The following is a 24,620-nucleotide window of genomic DNA, read 5'->3' as shown; positions in this document are numbered from 1 at the left end:
AGTCCATGGGGTCGCTGAGGGTCAGACACGACTGAGCGACTTCACTTTCACTTTTCACTTTCATGCATTGGGGAAGGAAATGGCAACCCACTCCAGTGTTCTTGCCTGGAGAATCCCAGGGAGGGGGGAGCCTGGTGGGCTGCCGTCTATGGGGTCGAACAGAGTCGGACACGACTGAAGCGACTTAGCAGCAGCAGCAGCAGCAGTCTTCCTAGGATTCCTACTACCAGTGTGTGTGTGTGTTTCCTTTCTTTTTTGAATTAAGGAAAATTGTCTGTAAAATTAGCAGGAAGTCAGACTGTAAGTTTGGGCTTTCTAAAGCAAACTTGGATTCACATTCTGCCTTTAAAGTTTACTTACTGGGTGATTTTGGAAAAAGCATTCAGCCTGTCCAAGTTTCCATTTCGTTGTAGGAAAGTGAAAATTATAAGACCTTACTGCATCATTGTCCCGATTGAGATGTCCTTCACATATTGTCTGGCATGTAGCAAGTCCTAAATTAATAGTAGCTATTATTTTTGATGATGTGAGTTAATACTGGAGTGTAGAAGTGAATTTTTATAGTTATTATAAAATTTTGAATCATATTGTGGTCTGGAGAATTAGCAGAATTGCAACCAATCATTTCTTTTAAAAACAATTCCTTTCTCTCCATTGCGGAGGAAAATAGGAAAATAAACAGGCTGGAAGGCAGCCTCAACCACTGTGGTCCCATGTAAATGCAAATAAACTAACCATCAGGGTTTCCACAGCAACCGAATTCTGTAAATCTGTGCTCACGACACTGGCTGCATTAGACATGCTTCCATGAAGTCGGTAAAAGCCCTCTGAATGTTAAGATGACAAAAGTCCTGGTTCTTCTTTATAATAGTGAATGTCTGCAGAAATACCATGATGCCTCCTGTGGGTACAGGAACCTGAAGGTAGGAGTAAGAAGGCAAGTCATTACGGAGATCAGAGGATGGTGGGCTCTGTTGAATTTTACCATACATAGAATCTGCGCTTCATCCTGGCAGGAAAAGAAACCAGATCTTATATCTGTATCCAGCATACTTCTAGTACTCCAACTTTTACCTGAAATTTAATATATAGACCCAAATGCAAGCCTAGTACTTTCTGGTGTGTGGGGGTCTCATCCTGATGTAACTGTAATGTACACCTTTTGCATCAGACTCTCTCCCTCCTGATTGTCAAGGCGCCTGGGAAGCAGACAATCTAATGAGAAGGTTGCATGTTCATTTAAAGCCAAGGGAAGTGGCTCGTCTAAAAGTGTATTTGATTCTGGGGGCCGAGGCAGGTTAAAATATACCTGCTGAGAGCAGCACCTCTCTCTCTGAAGACCACAAAATCCATCACCCTCAGATCTGTGATCTCCACCTAGCCTGCACGTGTCACGCGCCTTCTCTACGTTCTATCACTAAGCATACCCCTCCTAATATGTTTTTTTTTTTTTTTTCCTTTGTGCCTAGTCGCTCCATCAGATCTGACTCTTTGTGACCCCATGGACTGTAGCCAACCAGGCTCCTCTGTCCATGAGGATTCTCCAGGCAAGAATACTTAACTGTGTTCATTTCACTCTTTCAGCTATGTAGAGAAGGAAAAGTTTTCCTAAATCCTCTTAAGGTCACTTGCTGGGCATGAAAATTAAACTGACAAAGACAAATAAACAAGAGAAAAACATACCAACTTAATATACATTCTACTTGACATATAAGTCTGTCTAAGGAAATAAAGGCCAAAAGAAACAGTTTGTTGTTGTTGTTTAGTTGCTAAGTCATGTCCAACTGCTTTGCGTCCCCATAGAAGGCAACCCACCAGGCCCTTCTGTCCAGTGGATTTCCCAGCTAAGAATACTGGAGTGGGTTGCCTTTTCCTCCTCCAGGCCTTCTTCCTGACCCAGGGATCAAACCCACCTCTCTTAGGTCTCCTTGCATTGGGGGGTGGGTTCTTTACCACTAGTGCCACCTGGGAAGCCCTACCTACTGAATTGATTAGTAAAATGCTTTCCCCAGATCATTTCTGGGCCCCTAAACCTCCCCACAACCCAGGAGCCTCTCCAGGATCCTGCCGCAGCCTGTGCCCTTTCCGATTGGTTAGTGCTTTTCAGGTAGTAGTTTTCATTATTTTATGTATTACTTTAGGTATTAGTTATAAAATATTTTGTGTATTACTTTAGAGATTAGTAGTAAACACATTAATTTCACATTCTGGAAGAAGCTTTTCTTCTTCTGTCTCACAGTTATTGAGAAGCACTCCAGTGCACTGTCACCAAATGGTTACATGGGGTACTAAAGGGGACAGGATTGTAGAATGAATTCTACCACCTTGTCTGTGAACAACCCCGTTCTCAAACCAGTCTAGACAGAAACAAAATATCCTTGCATTGAGAACAGAATCCTCTGATGCATAAGGAGCACTTTCCTCCCTTGTGTAACCTAAATCCTCTCTGCTTTCTCTTTTATCTCATCCTCAATGACTCAAAATGCCCTTTAAACTAAATAGCATCTTCTCGAAGAAAAGTATGGAATGTTTAAAATTCTAAAGAAGTAAAATATTGAGTGAATTGCACATACTTTTGATTCACTCCACTCTTTTTGTTATAGGGTTCATGAGAAACTGATTAATCTTTATTTTTCTTTTTTGAGTACAGCATTTCTTTTAGTTGAAACTTCAAAACATTATTTATACTTTAGATAGTGACTCTGAGAGACTCAATTGTATGCTTCTCCATGACACATCTTATAATCTGTTAGGGCAAACAATTTCCAAGTTCTGCTGAAGCTAATTGCCTTTATAGATCAAATTGTTAAAGTTGAGTTATAGTTTAATTATGTGCGATGGGAATGCCTGCCTGTCTACTCTGTAAACAGTTTTATTCTGCTGTGAATGAATGGATCTGAATGAACTATTCTTTGTAGAGATTTTTTGGCATTTTGTATGTCTGCCTTAGGATAGCTCTTACTCACTGAGTTGTATGAATATGTTTGCATCAGAAACCTCTGAAAGTGAAAGCAGAGGTTTAAAATCCATTTAGAATGATGTCATTGAAGATCTCAGTGAAACATCAAACCAAACCCAAGCATTTATGGAATCTGAGCCTAGGTTTTCCCCTCCTTTGTCTGATATTTAGGGTGAGGATTCAGTTAGTCTAGACAGTGACTGCTGGGTCAACAGCTGTCTTTAAATTATAAACTCTGAAGGTATTTGAGAGGCTTAAAGGATAATGATGTGATCTGGCCACCAAAGGCACAAAGACCTCAGAAATGTTTGAGATTCAGAGAAGGAAACCAGAATTCAGTATTAGTTGAACAAAAGCTTATAACAGTTTTATTGTACTATAGGGACTGCAAAACATGAGTTTGGAAAATTGGTTTCTTAGATGCACAAAAAGGTAAATGAAAATGATTGCATTTTGTCAGACTATAGGAATGGTGGGGTGGAGGATTGAAGGACTAAGACCGGAGAGCCAAAAGAGAAAACTAAGAGATGAACTCAAAGTGCCGTTTGCGAAATGTGGATTATACGTCCTTTTAAAGAAGAGTCAGTACTTTCTATACACCTTTACAAAAGTGAAATAATTCAAACATGAAAGAAAAAACACACAATACTAGTGTTTTTATTAAGGATAGTAAAGCTCGTAAAAGTTAGCTCATATAGAAATAATGATCTACCTACTCTGAAGATATCTATCATGACTTTTGTAAAGAAAGAAAAATACTTACATTATCAAAATAGTGTTTGTGTAGTAAGGAATACACATTTTACTGGGGCCTAGTATGCACATATGTATTCACACACATACACAGACAAAACTTTTGTAAATTATGTTTTTCTTTACTATGTGTGATACATTTGATATTGTCTATTCCACTAAAACAAAGCTGCTTATAATCCACTAAAGAGATTTCATGATATTTTTAATGGGTTGCATTGAGCAAGGGACACAGCAGATGGAATTATGGCTGTCCTTGGTCTTTTGGAACCCTTGAGGATGCAAAGCTGCCAGTAACTCCTGTTTATCATGGTGACAATCCCATTAGTTCCTTTAAGAAGCTACATCTAGGCCCATGCAGAGAATGTTAATTTCAACTCCCATCCAGCCTATTGGCTTGATACATCCCACTACAAGTCATAAATGAATTTTTTAAGGTAAGTCACACAGTCCTAGGACTTCTTGCCTCTAGGAATTTTACACTGATCTTTTTTTTTTTTTTTTCATTAGCATGGAAGCTAGTGAGAATTAGCCCCACAACTTAGGTAAAGCAAGGCTGATTTGTAAGTCAGGGTATCTATCCTATCCAGGGGGGTCAGGCTGACTTATAAAGCAATCCCTGGGTTTCAAGTACAAATGGGTACCTCCGTAGAGACAGGATCCTGATAGCGCCATCAAGGACAGAGCTTAAGTGCCTAGTAGTTAGAAGGAATCATGGAGCTGCAAAAGGCCAAGTTCAAGGTGAAAGCATTTAATAAACAGTTTGACAGACAAGTGAGGCCTGTTTCCTCAGGGCTGTTTTGACATCACAGAATGTGCCAAGGAACAGCTGCTGCATAGACACAGCTCCTCAGTGGTGGAGGTGGCACAGACTTCTACTTGAGACTTCAACTCTTTCTTTCTTAAATAGCTTTGGTCCTCAGGCTTAGTGCCTTGAGGACCAATGATAGGCAGGTTCTCTATCCAGAAGTCTTAGATTTCTGGGTTTGATTTAAAAACATATATTTTCTGTCTGTATTTGGATTTTACTAAGGTGTCTGGGGACTCTGGGGGCTCTGTGAGCCTGGCGTTCTGACCCTCAGTGGAATGATGTCCCTTGGGACTGGGATGATGACTCTGAGGATGGGAATCTGGCATCGTCCTTCCTTCCCACAGGCACCTTGCTGGACCAGCATGTTGGTTGTCCTGGTGAAATGTGCAGGAAGGCAAAGTGTGTGCTTGTGTTTGCTACACCTCCAGTTTTGACACTTTAGGATCTATTCCTGTATTCCTTCTAGAGATTTAATTAGGGATATCTCTGAATGTGGAGAAGGAAATGACAACCCATTCCAATATTTCCCGCCTGGAAAACCCCATGGACAGAAAAGCCTGGTGGCCATGGGTTGCAGAAGAGTCAGACACAACTTAGCAACTAAACAATAAAAGCTGTGAATTAGAATGCAAAATCAGGTCGGGAATGAGGTTTACTGTTTTGATTTTTTGAGATAGAAGACAATGATTAAAAAAAAAAAAAAAGACAGGAAAATTCAGGTTGTGCAGGGAGTTTGAGGGTCACTGGATTAATAGTATTAGAGTTAGAAAATGACCTGATAAGGATAAATGCACTTCAACCCAGCTGAGTTTAAGGTTCAGTCACTCTGACTTTACTGTTCTCTGTGTTAACTGCCTGTACTCACTTCTCTGTGACTTTTAAAATACTGTTCCCTCTGCTTGGAAAGCCCTTCTTTGCCATCCAGCAGGGAATCACTACTGGTCTGGGGAAAGCTGTGTATTATGTATGATAAATTTCCTGTATACAATTCTGTCTTTTTACACCAAGTTCCCCTGAAAATAATATTTGCAGGTATATGGTATTTACAGTGTGGCAGGCCCTGCAGTTTGTAACTATCAACAGTCTGCTTATGGAGGTGTGATTTTTACTTTGCAGAAAAGGAAGCTGCACAGGAAGGGTAAGTGACTTGTTCAGGGTTCCAGCGCTGGGATTGTAACCAGGCAGTGTGGCTCTAGTACCTATCTGTTTAACCACAATGCTGTGCTACCTGTCAGGTTAGAAACTGTGTCTTGTGTATCTTTGAGGCCTCAGTGTTAAGTGTAGTGTCTTATTTATAGAAGACACAAATTAATGATGCTGGATGAAGTTAATCCTTGTTAGGGTATCTCTCATCTGGACCCAAAGTTCAGGATTTTTTTTTTTAATTATTATTATTTTTTTTTACTTTACAATATTGTATTGGTTTTTCCATACATCAACATGCATCCGCCACTGGCGTACACGTGTTCCCCATTCTGAAACCCCCTCTCTCCTCCCTCCCCGTACCATCCCTCTGGGTCATCTCAGTGCACCAGCCCCAAGCTTCCTGTATCCTGCATCGAACCTGGACTGGCGATTCGTTTCTTATATGATATTGTACATGTTTTAATGCCATTCTCCCAAATCATCCTCCCCCTCCCGAAAATTGCTTTTCAATGTTCTGTTGGTTTCTGCTGTACAATAATGCAAATAAGCCATAATTATACACATATCATCTCCCTCTTGAGCCTTCCTACCCGCCCCCAACCCCACCCCTCTAGGTGATCACACAGTGCCAGGCTGGGCTTCCTGTGTTATATAGCAACTTCTAACCAGCTACCTGTTTTACACATGCTACTGTACATATGTTGATGCTGCTTTCTCCATTTGTCCCACTCTTTCCTTCTCCCACTGTGTCTACAACTCTGTTCTCTATATCTACATCTCCATTCCTTCTCTGCAAATAGGTTCATCAATACCATTTTTCTAGATTCCATATGAATGCAAACTTAAGGGTTGATAAGGGAGGTTTTACAGGTTAGTTTGAGAAGCTTTGGAGTAAAGTTGTTGTTCAGCCCAAGAAATGGGGGGAAGTTTTAGAAGTAAAGTAAGAAACTATCCTGAATGTAAAGTGAAGTGTCGTATTGAAATAGGAAAAAAAAATGTATGGTAGAGAAATGTGTACCCCAGATGTCCAGTTGGATGGTAACAGGGTAGTGGTGGTTTGAGGAACGGAAATGGTTATAAAAAGTGTTCCATGCTTTGATTTGTTCTTTTGGTGTTCTGGTTAATTTGTGAGTGGTGGTATAAGGAATTTATCTCTAAAGGATAAGAAGGAGGATACAAAAAAAATTTGCCTTAATGAGGTTAGATATTATCTAAGAAAGCATTTCATAACAGAACAAGTCCTCTTGACAGTTATTGTTCCATAAAAGGGAAATGGCCCATTTATGACAATGTATATGCCCTGCACCCATGAAATTGAACGACATTTACTTCTTGGAAGGAAAGTCATGACTAACCTAGACAGCATATTAAAAAGCAGAGACATTACTTTGTCAACAAAGGTCTGTCTAGTCAAGGCTATGGTTTTTCCAGTAGTCGTGTATGGATGTGAGTGAAGTCACTCAGTCGTGTCCAACTCTTTGTGACCCCATGGAATGCAGCCCACGAAGCTCCTCCATCCATGGGATTCTCTAGGCAAGAATACTGGAGTGGATTGCCATTTCCTTCTCCAGGGGACCTTCCTGACCCAGGGATCAAACCCAGGTCTCCCACATTGCAGGCAGACACTTCTAACCTCTGTGCCATGGATGTGAGAGTTGAACTATAAAGAAAGCTGAGTGCCGAAGAATTGATGCTTTTGAACTGTGGTGTTGGAGAAGATTCTTGAGAGTCCCTTGGACTGCAAGGAGAGCCAACCAGTCCATCCTAAAGGAGATCAGTCCTGAACGTTCATTGGAAGGACTGATGTTGAAGCTGAAACTCCAATACTTTGGCCACCTGATGCAAAAAACTGACTCATTAGAAAAGACCCTGATGCTGGGAAATATTGAAGGCAGGAGGAGAAGGGGATGACAGAGGATAAGATGGATGGATGACATTACTGACTCAATGGGCATGAGTCTGGGTAAACTCTGGGAGTTGGTGATGGACAGGGAGGCCTGGTGTGCTGCAGTCCATGGGGTCACAAAGAGTCAGGCATGACTGAGCGACTGAACTGAACTGACTGATATGCACTGGAAATATTGTTGTCGGTTGTTCGTAGAGGATTAGTTCTTTGATGAAATCATTGATGATCACAGGCTGAGAAAAAGAAGGCAAAAACCTGTGGTTTACAAGTGTGATCACTGATTCCACAATAGATTTACATAAGACCTCAGATTCCAAACCACCAGCATTCAAGAATAACTAGGTAGAAGGTGTCATGTTGTCATAATGATCAGCTGTTATCTTTCTTAACAGCCTTACATAATCTCAGTTCAGACATAACTAATGGGCAGAATTTTACTAAGTAGAGGAAGAGTCCTGGGCTAAGAAATACCTTATTTGTTGCCTACCTAATTAGCATTGTTTTTGACTGATCAAATTGTTTGGTGATCCTGTTCTCCATTAAGAGGTCTTATATTTGTGTCTGGGGTATTTGGAAGAGGTAAGAATTTCCCCTGAGAATGTTACTACTTTAGGATCCAGAAAGACAGTTATCAGTATTTTTCAGAACATTGTTCTCTTTTTTAGCCATAGCTTTGTGGATCACAATAAACTGTGGAAAATTCTGAAACAGATGGGAATACCAGACCACTTGACCTGCCTCTTGAGAAACCTATATGCAAGTCAGGAAGCAACAGTTAAAACTGGACATGGGACAACATACTGGTTCCAAATAGGAAAAGGAGTACATCAAGGCTGTATGCACCATGCTTTTTAACTTATATGCAGAGTACATCATGAGAAACATTGAACTGGAAGAAGCACAAGCTGGAAACAAGATTGCCGGGAAAAATGTCAATAATCTAGATATGCAAATGACACCACCCTTATGGCAGAAAATGAAGAGGAACTAAAAAGCCTCTCGATGAAAGTGAAAGAAGAGAGTGAAAAAGTTGGCTTAGAGCTAAGCATTCAGAAAACTAAGATCATGACATCTGGTCCCATCACTTCATGGCAAATAGATGGGGAGACAGTGGAAACAGTGTCAGACTTTATTTCTGGGGGCTCCAAAATCACTGCAGATGGTGACTGCAGCCATGAAATTAAAAGACGCTTACTCCTTAGAAGGAAAGTTATGACCAGCCTAGATAGCATATTGAAAAGCAGAGACATTACTTTGCCAACAAAGGTCTGTCTAGTCAATGCTATGGTTTTTCCAGTGGTCATGTATGGATATGACAGTTGGACTGTGAAGAAAGCTGAGCACCAAAGAATTGATGCTTTTGAACTGTGGTGTTGGAGAAGACTTTTGAGAGTCCCTTGGACTGCAAAGAGATCCATCCAGTCCATTCTAAAGGAGGTCAGTCCTGGGTGTTCATTGGAAGGAATGATGCTCAAGCTGAAGCTCCAATACTTTGGCCACCTGATGCAAAGAACTGACTCATTAGAAAAGACTCTGATGCTGGGAAAGATTGAAGGCGGGAGGAGAAGGGGACCACAGAGCATAAAATGGATGTATGGCATTACTGACTCAATGGACATGGGTTTGGGTAAACTCCAGGAGTTGCTGATGGACAGGGAAGCCTGGTGTGCTGCAGTCCATGGGGTCATAAAGAGTCAGACATGACTGAGAAATTAACAATTTCACACTTTCACACATGAAGGGAAATAATGATATAATTTCTGACTGAAGTAATTTAAGTGAGAATTTGCTTTAAAATGATAACTCTATATTCAGTTCAATTCAGTCGCAGTCATGTCCAACTCTTTGCGACCCTATGAACCACAGCACACAAGGCCTCCCTGTCCATCACCAACTCCTGGAGTCCACCCAAATCCATGTCCACTGAGTCGGTGATGCCATCCAATCATCTCATCCTCTGTCGTCCCCTTCTCCTCCTGCCCCCAATCCTTCCCAGCATCAGGGTCTTTTCCAGTGAGTCAGCTATTGACATCAGGTGGCCAAAGTATTGGAGTTTCAGCTTCAAAATCAGTCCTTCCAATGAATACCCAGGACTGATCTCCTTTAGAATAGACTGGTTGGATCTCCTTGCAATCCAAGGGACTCTTAAGAGTCTTCTCCAACACCACAGTTCAAAAGCATCAATTCTTCAGTGCTCAGCTTTCTTTATAGTTCAACTCTCACATACATACATGACTACTGGAAAAATCATAGCCTTGACTAGACAGACCTTTGTTGGCAAAGTAATGTCTCTGCTTTTCAATATGCTATCTAGGTTGGTCATAACTTTCCTTCCAAGGAGTAAGTGTCTTGTAATTTCACAGCTGCAGTCACCATCTGCAGTGAATTTGGAGCCCAGAAAAAACAAAGTCAGCCAGTTTCCACTGTTTCCAAATCTATTTGCCATGAAGTGGTGGGACCGGATGCCATGATCTTAGTTTTCTGAATGTTGAACTTTAAGGCAACATTTTCACTCTGCTTTTTCACTTTCATCCAGAGGCTCTTTAGTTCTTCACTTTCTGCCATAGGGAGGTGCCATCTGCATATCTGATGTTATTGATATTTCTCCCAGCAGTCTTGACTCCAGCTTGTGCTTCCTCTAGGCCAGCGTTTCTCATGATGTACTCTGCATATAAGTTAAATAAGCAGGGTGGACAATATACAGCCTTGATGTTCTCCTTTTCCTATTAGGAACCAGTCTGCTGTTCCATGTCCAGTTCTAACTGTTGCTTCCTGACCTGCATATAGGTTTCTCAAGAGGCAGGTTAGGTGTTCTGGTATTCCCATCTCCTTCAGAATTTTCCACAGTTTATTGTGATCCACACAGTCCAGGCCTTTGGCATAGTCAATAAAGCAGAAATAGATGTTTTTCTGAAACTCTCTTGCTTTTTCCATGATCCAATGGATGTTGGCAATTTGATCTTTGGTTCCACTGCCTTTTCCAAAACCAGCTTGAACATCTGAAAGTTCACGGTTCATGTATTGCTGAAGCCTGGCTTGGAGAATTTTGAGCATTACTTTACTAGCATGTGAGATGAGTGCAATTGTGTGGTAGTTTGCGCATTCTTTGGCATTGCCTTTCTTTGGGATTGGAATGAAAACTGACCTTTTCCAGTCCTGTGGCCACTGCTGAGTTTTCCAAGTTTGCCAGCATAATGAGTACATCACTGTAACAGGATCATCTTTTTAGATTTGAAATAGCTCCACTGGAATTCCATCACCTCCACTAGCTTTGTTCATAGTGATGCTTCCTAAGGCCCACTTGACTTCACATTCCAGGACCTCTGGCTCTAGGTGAGTGTGAGTGATCACACCATCATGATTATCTGGGTCATGAAGATCTTTTTTGTACAGTTCTTCTGTGTATTCTTGCCACTTCTTAATAATTTCTGTTCCTGATAGTTCCATACTATTTTTGTCCTTTATTTATATTAGTTTATATTAAATGAACTTCAATTAAAGATTATGTTAGAGATGAGAGCTGAAAATAAAACACTAGTTAAATCACAGGTATGAAAAGTAAAAGTGTCAGTCACTCAGTCGTGTCTGACTTTTTGAGACCCCATGGACTGTAGCCTACCATGCTCCTCTGTCCATGGGATTCTCCAGGCAAGAATACTGGAATGGGTAGCCATTCCCTTCTCCAAGGGACCTTCACAACCCAGAGATCAAACCCAGGTTTCCTGAATTGCATCAAATTCTTTACCATCTGAGCCACCAAGGAAACCCCCCAAAAAGTACATGTTTGATATCAATAGCTATAAGTCTTATCTGAAAAGTGAAAATGAATCATACATTCACCAAGAAATAACTCCCAAGGCCTCAAAGTGCTGTATCCAGTGTTGTACTAAGCCTTCTGCCAAGTGTCAGCATAACATACAGAATTTTGAAAAGTCTAAGTGGATATTTACATATTAATGTTAAATTCTGAGAATCCACACATCCATATCAATAATAAAATCTATATTCCTTTTTTTTTCTAGTGGCAAAAAGAAGATTAGCTTTTCCTAATTCACAAGTTTTGGAAATATTTATTCTAAGTGGGGGATATCTAGCTTATATTTAGACATATTGTCAATTACCCTTCTCTATCCATCCTGTAATCTATGACTTAAAACCCAGCTTTCTCTTTCAAAATATAGGAGTTTGGACCAAATCTATCCTTTATCTAGATTATGCATTGAATACCTGTTGTGTGTTAGGCATTGTTCTAAGTCAAAGAATGGATATAATGTGAAGTTTTCTTAATCCTCTGAGCAGCAGGTGACAGAGGGAGAGGGTTCCAGCAATTAAGAAAAGTTTCAAATCATGAAGGTTGGGATAGAAGACTTTCTCAGCAGAGGCTCCATTGTGCTGTGGTTTGTAGCTGTGGTTTACATCAAGTAATCACTGAAGTGTCCAGTGGCCTTTTCATAGCAGCAAAGCACAATATCACAACTTTAGAGAACTTTCTAAAATAAAAAATGTAAAAGAAGGACATACATAGGATAGAACAGGAGTCCTCATTCCTGTAGAGGGCACATTATAAGAGTGGTAAGGAAAGGCCTTATTGAGACCTCGCTGATGAGAATAAGATAATGACCAATACCCTGAGGGGGAATATTCTAGATGGTGTATACTGATGTAGACTTCTGAGGATGGGTCCAATCTGATAAGCACAGAGAGAAAGCACAGAGAGAGAGCCAGCATTTCTGAAACAAAATGAATGAGGGTGAGTGGGAGGGGATGAGGATGGAGAAGTAGGGGCCACAATACAGAGAACTTTACAGAGTGTAGTAGTTTGCTAAGGATGCTAATTGTACCAAGGAGCCATTGGAAGTTTTTGACAGTAAAGTGATTTCGGTTGATTTGCTATTTGAAAGGTCATTTTGGTTGTCACGAGAAGACTAGATGGAATGGTGTGGAATAGGATGGATGGGCAAGAGCCAAAGCAGGAAGGCCAGATGGGAGAACTAACAAAATACAAGATGTGAGTTTTGGCTTGGACTGGGGAGTTTACAGGGGAGATAGTGAAAGACAGCTGGTCTCAGCACAGCTGTTGGAGGTGGAGGCCTTTTGTTGGATTTGACCATGTGTCGTGCTAGGAAGATGGAGATTAAGGTTCATTCATCCAATTAGGTTTTTTGTTTTGTTTTTTTTTTGCTGGAGTTTAATTGCTTTACATTGTTGTGTTAGTTTCTGCTATACAACAATGTGAATCAGCTATATGTATATTTAGATCCCCTCCCTCTTGGACTTTCCTCCACCTTCCCTCCATCCCACCCATCTAGAATACCACAGACACCGAGCTGAGCTTCCTGTGCTATATACCAGGTTCCCACTATCTATTTACACGTGGTAGTATATTTATGTCAAACCTAATTTCCCAGTTCATCCCACCCTCCCCATACTCCCATGCCCACAATGGCCCTTCTCTATATCCGCATCTCTATTCCTGCCCTGCAAATAGGTTCATCTGTCTTGCTTTTCTAGATTCCACATATCTGTGCTAGTATACAATATTTGTCTTTATCTTCCCGACTTACTTCACTCTGTATGACAGACTCTGAGTCCATCCACATCTCTACAAATGACCCAATCTCATTCTTTTTGAGTCCTTATTCTGTTCCAAGCTCTATGTTAGGCTCTGAAGATATTAGAATGAACAAAACCAACCACAGTCCTTGCCTTCAGTAGAACTTAAAATCTGGTGGAAAACATCACAAAAATATAATATAAGTAGATAACTAACTACCAACTTAGAAAAGGGCAATGAAGGAGACCTGATTTTGTGTGTGTGGTGGGGGGGGTGTGGGTGTAGAGGAGAAGGATATGCCAGGTCAGGTAAAGCTAAGGTCTGAAAAAGAATTAGGTGATAACTAGGCGAGAAGCAGTGGGTGCACAGCAGTGGCAGGGCTTAGTCCTGATGGTAGGAAGGGAGTGTGACACAGTTGACAAAGGGACCTATGAGGGCCGGCAGGGCTGGGCGGAAGAGTTGGGGAGAAGGAGAAGAGGCTGAAAAGGGTGGCATGGAGCAGACTATGGATGATCTTGCAGGCCATGTTCAGGAGTTTGGCTTTTATCTTCATAACTATGGAAACCCATAAAAGAATCTGCCTAATTGCTAGGGTTCCTTCCCTTTCTAAATTCTGTTTATTTGTATGATTTAATTTGAAATAAGAAAATGGCAAAGTGACCTTCAAAAAACAGTGAAATTGCTGGCATTTGATGAACATAATTAGAGAGACTCTTGAAGAATCAGCATGCATGATCATCTTCCCCTCAGGCACAATCGAATGATTCAGGATAGCATGGCCATTAGAGTCCTGGTGTTATGACACCATTGATGTCATCTTTCCCAAACTTGGGCTGCCTTTGGCCACTGTCCCAGAGGCTCTTTTCTGGACCTTTGAGTTTTATGAGCTTATGCAGCATAGAAATATGAGCAATGCATGCCTATGTAGGTAAACTAGAAGAATTGATACAGCAATTGTGGGTTTGGAGTTATAAAACCATATGAAAGTGATTAGATAATATTCATGAGTTAAATAAAAACATTATGGATATCCCTGCCAAACTTTCTGCTCTCTGGGATAAAAGAATTAGAATTATGAAAGAGCCAGCTGTCTGGAACATGAGGGAAGCCCACTGTGATCTTGGCATGCCCTAGAGCCTCATGAGAAGCTAACATGGGTCACACAGAGCTGTGAGGAGAGGAGAGCTGGCACCATGATTTAACCCCTGGAATCAGCCATTTCAGACATCACTAACTTTGGACTATGCTGTTTTGTGACTCAGTACCTTCTCACTTACCAGTTATGGTTGAATTTCTATCACTTTCGACTAGGAGGTTGTGAAGGAACTATTTGTGTATCAATAGATCAATGTGGATCAATTTGTGACTTAGATGCCTCTCTTCTTTGCAACATAATAGGGCCTGGTCATTGCCCACACCAAACTGCCTGGCAACAGACAGGGAGATGGATGGCGTCAGGGCATGGCCTAACCTTCCCTCCATCTCCTCTACAGGTTTTCATGAAATGTGAAAAGAAAAGGTTCCCCTCCACTTCTTGTCAGGGGTGTGACCTTGGAACAGTTACTTAGGCTATATTTTCTTTAGCTTTGCTAAAACGATAGGAGTTTTAACCATAACCCCTTCTACAGTTATTGTGAAGCATCCATGAGATGAGCCATGACTCCAAAGATAAGGAGGAAGTCACGTTTTGCTATAGCTCTTGCTTGGCTCTGAACTCCAGCTTCAACCAGAGCCAGAGCTTCTGGGAGAAGGTGGGGGTCAAGTACTGGGGCAGATTCCCCAGAAATCTGTTAGGATCATCTATGGATGTGTGCTGAGTTGTGTCCAACTCTGAGCAACCCTGTAGACTGTAGCTCATCAGGCTTCTCGGTCCATGGAATTATCCTGGCAAGAATACTGGAGTATTCTGGGTTGCCATTTCCTCTTCCAAGGATCTTCCTGACCCAGAGATAGAACCTGAGTCTCCTGTGGCTCCATTGGTAGGCAGATTCTTTACCACTAGCACCACCTGGGAGACTGAGGATCATCTATTGTGCTGTGCTTAGTTACTCAGTCAGGTCTGACTTTGCAACCCCATGGACTGTAGCCCACCAGGCTCTCCGTAGAATTCTCCAGCAAGAATACTGGAGTGGATAGCCATTCCCTTCTCCAGGGGATCTTCCCAACCCAGGGATCAAACCCAGGTCTCCCTCAGTTTAGTTCAGTCGGTCACCATACTGTCACTAGGGGCAGGGGCCTCCCTGTCCTTCCCCACAGCTCAGTGGATCTTTGAAGCGGATTCTGTGGACTCTGAATCTATTCTTACAACCTACCATCCCAGCTTTACTAGCCCCTTCTCTTCATTCCTCCTGCATCTCAGCCCTGACCCTTCAGAGTCTGTTTGGGTTTTTCCATGAATTAAATACCCTCTTGGGTGCCTCCACAATCCCTTCTTTCCATTTTTCCACTTCCAGAGTTTTATTTCATTTAAGTGGTTTCTTCTCAGCCCTAGTGGGTGAGCTTGATTAATAAGAACCATTTGGAATCGTTATTTAATCTCGCCAGATATTCATTTAAGAACAGGTATGCAACTCAGAGGTGATATAAGGACATGATCACTAGGAGGCTCTGAGGTTTTTTACCCAGAAGTAGTGGTAAGATGAGAAACTCACCTCTTCTGCTCCTGACCCAGCTGTGATGACTGGAGCAGTGGCAGTCATCCTGGAACCATGAGGACCCCTCCAGTGAGGACAAGCCAAATGAAACAGAGAAAGAACCTGGTCTTTCACAGGACTTTTTGAGCCAACAAATTGACTTGCCTTGGAACTGCTCAATTTTCAGACTTCTTGTTATATGATAGACTAAGTATTTTTATAATGTAAACTGTTCATTTGACAAATATTTAGTGAACACCTAGGCATTCTTCTAGTGGCAAGGGACACAACAGGGAGCAACATAAAAACCCCTCATAGAGTTCCTTCCTCCTGGTGGAGGAAAACATTGATAAATGACTGAATGACATGTTAAACATGGGCCTGAATCTTGTCATTCTTCCTGGCCCTTCTCTCTGCCTAGAAGCTGATCTGAATACAAGGGCTCCATTGACTCCATTGTCTCACAACTTCCAGCTGAGTTCAGCCAAGGAGAACTCCATCAGGAGACTAGAAGGTAGAGAAGAGAGAAGTCAGGGTATTTACCCCTCAGTTCTCCCCAAACCAAGCAGGAGTTTGGCAGTGGATGTTCTTTATCAGACCCACTCCAGTGTTCTTGCCTGGAGAATCCCAGGGACGGGGGAGCCTGGTGGGCTGCCATCTATGGGGTCGCACAGAGTCGGACACGACTGCAGCGACTTAGCAACAGCAGCAGCAGTTCCTTATCAGAAGCTACAGCTCCTGCTCCTGTTGAGCTTATCTCTCCCATGGCTTCAGCTCTCAGCAGGGCCCAGTAATCCTGCTCCCTGGCCGTTTACCAGCAGCCCTCTTTGATCCCCTAATCCATTCCTCACTCCCATCATTCATCCTTCTTTGATCACCTCCCTCTTCCAAGGGGCAGTTTCTTCTGCCAGAACTCTGACAGATGTAGGTGGTTAAGTGCTAGATAGAAAAGTAAGAAGAGTTACAAGTACAGAGAAGACAAACAGATTTAAAGGGAAGTTTGAGAAAGATCTCATCAAGAAGGCGACATTAGGGCAAAGATATGAAAGAGTCATGAGATACCTGGGATGGAGGGACCTTCCAGGCAGAGAGAAAAGCCTGTGCAAAGGGCCTAAGGTGGGCCTACACCTGGGTGTTCAAGGAACATCAAGGAAAGTGGTGTGAACAGAAGAGACATAATGAGAGGGAGAGAGGTGGGAGGTGAGGTTAGTGAAGCAATAAAAGAAAAAAGCAAATAAACAGGAACTATTAGTGCATTGTAGTTTCTGTAGGACACTGTACATGTGTAGAAGGGCCCTACAGGGGTGTGAACAGAGGGGCAGGCACTGATTGTTGATGGGATTACTTGGCTGCTGTGTGGGGAAGGCACTGAAGGGGCCTGGCCAGAGCAGAGATCTCAGCTAGGAGATGACTGCATGGATTGGGTAAGAAAAGATGGCAGTCATAGTCACAGATATGAGGCATGATTGAATTCTGGGCATTTTTGGAAGGTAGATCAGCCAAGTCTGTTGACAGAGCAATCGTGGCCTGTGAGATAGAAGAGTTAAAGATGACTCTAGATGTTCAGCAGCAGATGAATGGGTAAGAAAGCTGTGGTACATATACACAATGGAGTATTACTCAGCCATTAAAAAGAATAGATTTGAATCAGTTCTAATGAGTTCGATGAAACTGGAGCCGATTATACAGAGTGAAGTAAGCCAGAAAGAAAAACACCAATACAGTATACTAACACATATATATGGAATTTAGAAAGATAGTAACGATAACCCTGTATGCGAGACAGCAGAAGAGACACAGATGTATAGAACAGTCTTTTGGACTCTGTGGGAGAGGGAGAGGGGGAGATGATTTGGGAGAATGGCATTGAAACATGTATAATATCATATAAGAAACGAATCACCAGTCCAGGTTTGATGCAGGATACAGGATGCTTGGGGCTGATGCACTGGGATAACCCAGAGGGATGGTATGGTGGGGGAGGTGAGAGGGGGGTTCAGGATTGGGAACATGTGTACACTCGTGGAAGATTCATGTTGATGTATGGCAAAACCAGTACAATATTGTAAAGTAATTAGCCTCCAATTAAAATAAATAAATTGAAAAAAATAAAACAACTAATAAACAGCTGCTAAAAAAAATAAAGGTGACTCCAAGGTGTTTGGCCCAAGCACCCAGAAAGATTGAAGTTGGCATTGGGTTTGGGAAAAGCAGGACTAGAGAAAAGATGCCAGGAACTCAGTTCAGTACACGTGAAGTTTGAGGTGTGTGCCAGACTGTGTTTTGGCAGCTCCTGATGGACCATATCTACTGGGGATCACACCTTTGTGTGGTCCCTTCCCCTCATGCCTGGATCGGCCTGGGACCTGCTTGAACTCATTGAAGGCAGCATATATGATAGGGGACTGGGGCCTTGGGAAAGCTTGACATCTTCTGCTTTACATCACAGGAAGCGGGCTGCCATGTCAGAAGTTGGCCCACTCCCAGGGGCCAACTACCATGCTATGGAGTAGACCGGGCAGCCACATAGAGAGGCTCACATGGGGGAAAACAGAGGCTGACAGTCCTAGCTACGCCTCCAGCCAGCAACTGGCGTTAAATGCTCATAAGCATGAGGCGTTACAGCTTGCCGTTAGCCCAGCCGACACCATGGGAGACCAAAGAATAATCTTATTAACCTTTAGTAAATAATAAATTGCCCTTTTGGGTCTAAAAAACAAGATTTGAAGCATTTGTTCTCAACTAGAGGGAGATAAATGGGACTAAAATATCACTAAACTGTGGACTGTGGACTAAATATCACGAAACTATGGACTAAACGATGTGCTCAATTTCTCAATTGTGTTCAACTCTCTGAGACCCCATGGACTATCGCACGCCAGGCTCCTCTGTCCATGGGGTTTTCCAGGCAAGAATCTGGAGTGGGTTGCCATTTCCTTCTCCAGAGGAAATATTATTAGTATCACTAATAAGCTCTAGGCTAGAACGTAGCTTAGGAATGAGAGATAAATAGGCTTCCCAACTGGACCTCTGTTTGAGCAGACTTGCTTGTCCTGTCACAGAAGCCCAGACAGCGGCAGGCTCACTGTGCAGTGGAGAAGATTCTTGCCCTGGAGAAGCGGCAGAGAGTGCCAGCCCCCTGTGGGGGGCACCCACCCACCTGAAAGTGATGAGAAGCTGAGATGAGCATACAGATTATTTCCAAATTTATCAGTCAGATAAATGACCCCATCTCCTCTGGTACAGAGTGAGGAAAAGGGCAGAAAGCGGCCCTGAGTTTTACTAATTGAGCTGTATTCAAAAGAAAGAAACATTATGGGTATGGAAGGTGTTCCACCTGTACCCCTGCCCTGTTGCTATAGATGGTAACCCTTCCCTTGTCAGTTTTTTCTACTACCTGTGTTATACAGGTAGTGCTACTAGCCATGTGTGAGTATCTACATTTAAATTAATGTAAATATGTTAAATTTTAGTTTCTTAGTCACACTGGCAACATTTCAACCTCTCTGTCGCCACATGTGGCTACTGGCTACTATGCTGGGCACTGTGCTATACAACATCGCCATACCAAGGAAGGCTCTACGATGGAACTAACATGAGGTTTTTGTCTTATTCATCTTTGTATCATCAATGACTATTACCAAGCCTGACTCCAAGTCATTCAGAAATGTTTCTTGAATGAATACATGAAAATAGACTATTGTGATTTTGTTTTTCAAAGCCACTCATTGCAAAGAGATTTCCTCTGTGGCTTTCTAAGCAACAAGATTTACAAATGGAACACAGATATTTTGTTAAATAAGTCAGTTGAAGAATATGTATGATATGATCTTATTTTTATTTAGAAAAAAGTTTTTATATGCACTTCAATATATATTTAAAAGCATAGGAAAAAGTCTTGAAAGATACCAGACTGTGTATACCATCTAATGGCTGATATTGGGGAAAAGAAATAAGAAGGAATTTTTTTTTACTTAGAGAACTTCTTATTATGACCAACCTAGATAGCATATTGAAAAGCAGAGACATTACTTTGCCCACAAAGGTCCGTCTAGTCAAGGCTATGGTTTTTCCTGTGGTCATGTATGGATGTGAGAGTTGGACTGTGAAGAAGGCTGAGCGCCAGAGAATTGATGCTCTTAAACTGTGGTGTTGGAGAAGACTCTTGAGAGTCCCTTGATCTGCAAGGAGATCCAACCAGTCCATTCTGAAGGAGATCAGCCCTGGGATTTCTTTGGAAGGAATGATGCTAAAGCTGAAACTCTAGTACTTTGGCTACCTCATGCGAAGAGTTGACTCATTGGAAAAGACTGATGCTGGGAGGGATTGGGGGCAGGAGGAGAAGGGGACGACAGAGGATGAGATGGCTGGATGGCATCATTGACTCAATGGACGTGAGTCTGAGTGAACTCCGGGAGTTGGTGATGGACAGGGAGGCCTGGCGTGCTGCAATTCATGGGGTCACAAAGAGTCGGACATGACTGAGTGACTGATCTGATGTGATCTGATTAGGAAAATACATGAGTTAAAAAACAATTAACAGGTGGTATGTTAATTTTCTTGATGTACAAGGAAAAGCATGGTTATTCTTAATAGCTAGTATTAATGAAAGGTAATTTTAAGAGTGAATAAAATATTAAGAAACAGTGTTGAAGTATCAGGACAAATCACAGCCATTGGACTGGTGTGCATTACATGCAAACTGTGAAATCTGTTTCCTAAGAAGTACACAAAGTAACATTTTCTTTCCCCAAATATGCCTCCCTTGCTAAGCTTCAGAGAAAGACAGGGCCAGATGGTGCAGTTTGCAGTTTTCTGTTATACCTCCTGACCCAGCAATACACTTTCTCCCACCTCTGCTTGTAGTAATTACTTTTGTTTATTGCAGGACCGGTCTTCACTCAGAGACTCGACCTAGTAACTGTGTGCGAATGAGAATATACTGGCACACGGACTGTGATAACCCTCTTGCAGGCTTACTTTGCTCCTGGTTTGGTGGTTTACAAGCTCACAGAGGCTGGACCAGGATTCAGTACATAAAATAAACACATTCTGTTTGACATGGCCAAATCTAAAATGCTGAGGCGGGACATTAAAGCCTGAAGCAGTGCCTTAAAAAGTGACGAGTGCCATACAACCGCCACCAAAAATCAACCTCGTTTCAAAACGAAGGTCTTTAAAAATGCTAGATACCATAGGGCTTTCTCAGAAGGGAAAAAAGAAAAAAAGGCTATCATCACAAAAATACTAAAGCCAAAGGGAAATGACAGATAAAATAATACAAAAAGACATGTTTAATGATCAGTTCTGCTGTTTTATTTCATGCTCAGATGATGGGAGACAGAAATATTTTCATCAGACTATTAAAATGAATGAATTTGAAGATATAATCACCCAGAAAAATGGCACTAAAGAAATAGTTTTTAAGATGAGCAGGATAGAAATGATTTCTTTGTAATCATTGTATTCATTGACTATTAATCATTCTTAAATAATGATGGATTCTAGCCTTGGGTAAAACTCCATAAGGATGAATTCCTCCCTTAGGAGCTAATAGTATTTGAAGAAGTTGAGCTGTTAAGTAAATTACTTCTTTCTTAATTTATTTTTCTGTTACTGTTTCTGTTTTTTAGACCCACTATGAAAATGGGGAATATATCATCAGGCAAGGTGCAAGAGGGGACACCTTCTTTATCATCAGTAAAGGAAAGGTAAGCTTTGGTGGCTATAGTATAATAATCATGATGCTAGAAGTCACTGATATGTCTACATAAATCAAAATCCTGGATTTTTTTCCATATTATATTTCTGTGTGTGTGTGTATGTGTGTGTTAGTCTTTCAGTTGTGTCTAACTCTTTCCAACTCCATGAACTAGAGCCCACCAGGCTCCTTGGTCCATGGAATTCTCCAAGTAACAGTAATAGAATGGGTTGCCATTTCCTTCTCCAGGAAATCTTCCCTACTCAGGGAAGGAACATGAGTCTCATGCATTATAGGCAGATTCTTTACTGTCTGAGCCACCAGTAAAGCCCTTATATTTCGAATTCTTTGCTATCTTGAAATGATACGTTTATCCTGAAGATACGTTTCTGACAGACTTTTGTGACTACTGTCTTAATGCAGATTCCAGCACTGCCTCAAAGAGGTTGTTTGAAAGAAGTTTCAGCTGAAGACAAGTGTATTAGTGGGGCTATCTTTTGAGTTTTGTAATATGCATGTATAGAAATAGCATGAAAATCACACCACAGGAACTCACTGCCTTGGTTATATTTCAGAGTACTGTAGGGGTTCTGGAAGAGAAGTAGTGAGAATATATTGGAATTTTTTGACACATCCAAGATTTTTTTAAAACCAGGCATACATTTTTTTCCTAACCTTGTTTTTCAGGTCATGCAACTTAGCTTCCATGATTATTAATTACATAATAATATATGTTTGATTAGTATGTTAATTATGTGCATTCTAATATTACTATATTAAAATCATTATATTAAGTTTTAAGAAGTAGAAGGTGAACACACACAAGTCCCAATGGGAAGGAATAGAGAATGAGAAGAGTAATGAGAGTAGGTTCAGGAGCAGGTAAATAAGTTGTAGAATTGAAAATTTCTAAACCTGTATGTTTTGTTTTTGTCAACTTGCTTTGATATACATTTAAAAATGTATAAAGGATAACATGGCAAAGATATTTTCCTTGTTACCACCAAACTGGCTTTTCCTTAGAAAATATTATGAAACAGACATTGATGCAAACACAGGCCATACAACTACAAATGGATTTCCCTTTCTTCAAGTTCATTTCCCCTTGTTCAAGTTGATCTACAAGACCTTCTAGAACTAACACCCCCAAAAAGGTGTCATTTTCATTATAGGGGACTGGAATGCAACAGTCAAGAGATACCTGGAGTGACAGGCAAATTTGGCCTTGGAGTACAAAATGAAGCAGGTCAAAGGCTAACAGAGTTTTGCCAAGAGAACACACTGGTCATAGCAAACACCCTCTTCCAACAACACAAGAGAAGACTCTACACATGGACATCAACAGATGGCCAACACCGAAATCAGATTGATTTTATTCTTTGCAGCCAAAGATGGAGAAGTTCTATACAGTCAGCAAAAACAAGACCAGGAGCTGTGGCACAGCTAATGAATTCCTGATTCCCAAATTCAGTCTTAAAGAAAATAGGGAAAACTACTAGACCATTCAGGTATGACCTAAATCAAATCCCTTATAATTATACAGTGGAAGTGACAGATTCAAGGGATCAGATCTGATAGACAGAGTGCCTGAAGAACTATGGATGGAGGTTCATGACATTGTACAAGAGGCAGTGATCAAGACCACCCCCAAGAAAAAGAAAGGCAAAAATGGTTGTCTGAGGAGGCCTTACAAATAGCTGAGAAGAGAAGAGCACCAAAAGGCAAAGGAGAAAAGGAAAGATATATCCATCTGAATGCAGAGTTCCAAAGAATAGCAAGAAGAGATAAGAAAGCCTCAGTGCAAAGAAATAGAGGAAAATAAAAGAATGGGAAAGACTAGAGATCTCTTCAAGAAAATTAGAGATACCAAGGGAAGATTTCATGCAAAGATGGGCACAACAAAGGACAGAAACAGTATGGAACTAACAGAAGCAAAGAAGATATTAAGAAGAGGTGGCAAGAATACACAGAAGAACTATACAAAAAAGATCTTCATGACCCAGTTAACCATGATGGTGTGATCACTCACCTGGAGCCAAACATCCTGGAATGTGAAGTCAAGTGGGACTTAGGAAGCATCACTATGAACAAAGCTAGTGGAGGTGATAGAATTCCAGTTGAGCTATTTAAAATCCTAAAAGATGATCCTGTTACAGTGCTGCACTCAATATGAACGCAAATTTAATGGCCACAGGACTAGAAAAGTCAGTTTTCATTCCAATCCCAAAGAAAGGCAATGCCAAGGAATGCTCAAACTACTACACAGTTGCACTCATCTCACATGCTAGCAAAGTAATGCTCAAAATTTTCCAAGGCAGACTTCAATCGTACATGAACTGTGAACTTCCAGATGTTCAAGCTGGATTTAGAAAAGGCAGTGGAACCAGAGATCAAATTGCCAACATCTTCTGGATCATCGAAAAAGCAAGAGAGTTCCAGAAAAACATCTACTTCTGCTTTATTGCCTATGCCAAAGCCTTTGACTGTGTGGATCACAAAAAACTGTGGAAAATTCTTAAAGAGATGGGAATACCAGACCACCTGACCTGCCTCTTGAGAAATCTGTGTGCAGGTCAAGAAGCAATAGTTAGAGCTGGACATGAAACAACAGACTGGTTCCAAATCAGGAAAGGAGTTCATAAAAGCTGTATATTATCACCCTGCTTGTTTAACTTATATGCACAGTACATCATGTGAAATGCTGGACTGGATGAAACACAAGCTGGAATCGAGATTGCCGGGAGAAATATCAATAACCTCAGATATGCAGATGATACCACCCTTACGGCAGAAAGCAAAGAAGAACTTAAGTGCCTCTTGATGAAAGTGAAAGAGGAGAGTGGAAAAAGTTGTCTTAAAGCTCAACATTCAGAAAACTTAAAGTCATGGCATCCGGTCCCATCACTTCATGGCTAATAAATGGGGAAACAATGGAAACGGTGAGAGACTTTGTTTTCTTGGGCTCCAAAGTAACTGCAGGTGATGACTGCAGCCATGAAATTAAAAACGCTTACTCCTTGGAAGAAAAGCTATGACCAATCTAGACAGCATATTAAAAAGCAGAGACATTTCTTTGCCACCAAAGGTTCATCTAGTCAAAGCTATGGTTTTTCCAGTAGTCATGTACAGATGTGAGAGTTGAACTAAGAAAGCTGAG

At 41.4% G+C, this 24,620-nt stretch overlaps 1 protein-coding gene across 30 annotated transcripts in view; it reads left to right on the top strand.

Annotated features, from left to right (window-relative positions):
* Window positions 1-24,620, top strand: part of PRKG1 (protein kinase cGMP-dependent 1) — a 1,681,227-nt gene that overhangs the window by 1,403,328 nt on the left and 253,279 nt on the right. For all 30 annotated transcript variants that reach the window (XM_055561124.1, XM_055561106.1, XM_055561119.1 and 27 more), the window contains one exon: window positions 21,396-21,473. In XM_055561124.1, coding sequence (XP_055417099.1) covers window positions 21,396-21,473 — 78 coding nt within the window. The remainder of the gene's footprint in view (window positions 1-21,395; window positions 21,474-24,620) is intronic.

The sequence above is a fragment of the Bubalus kerabau genome, chromosome 22 (genome assembly GCF_029407905.1).
Source record: "Bubalus kerabau isolate K-KA32 ecotype Philippines breed swamp buffalo chromosome 22, PCC_UOA_SB_1v2, whole genome shotgun sequence".
In the NCBI taxonomy this organism is placed as follows: domain Eukaryota; kingdom Metazoa; phylum Chordata; class Mammalia; order Artiodactyla; family Bovidae; genus Bubalus; species Bubalus kerabau.
The sequence above is the reverse complement of the archived record's forward strand: the minus strand, read 5'-3'. Positions and strand labels throughout refer to the sequence as shown.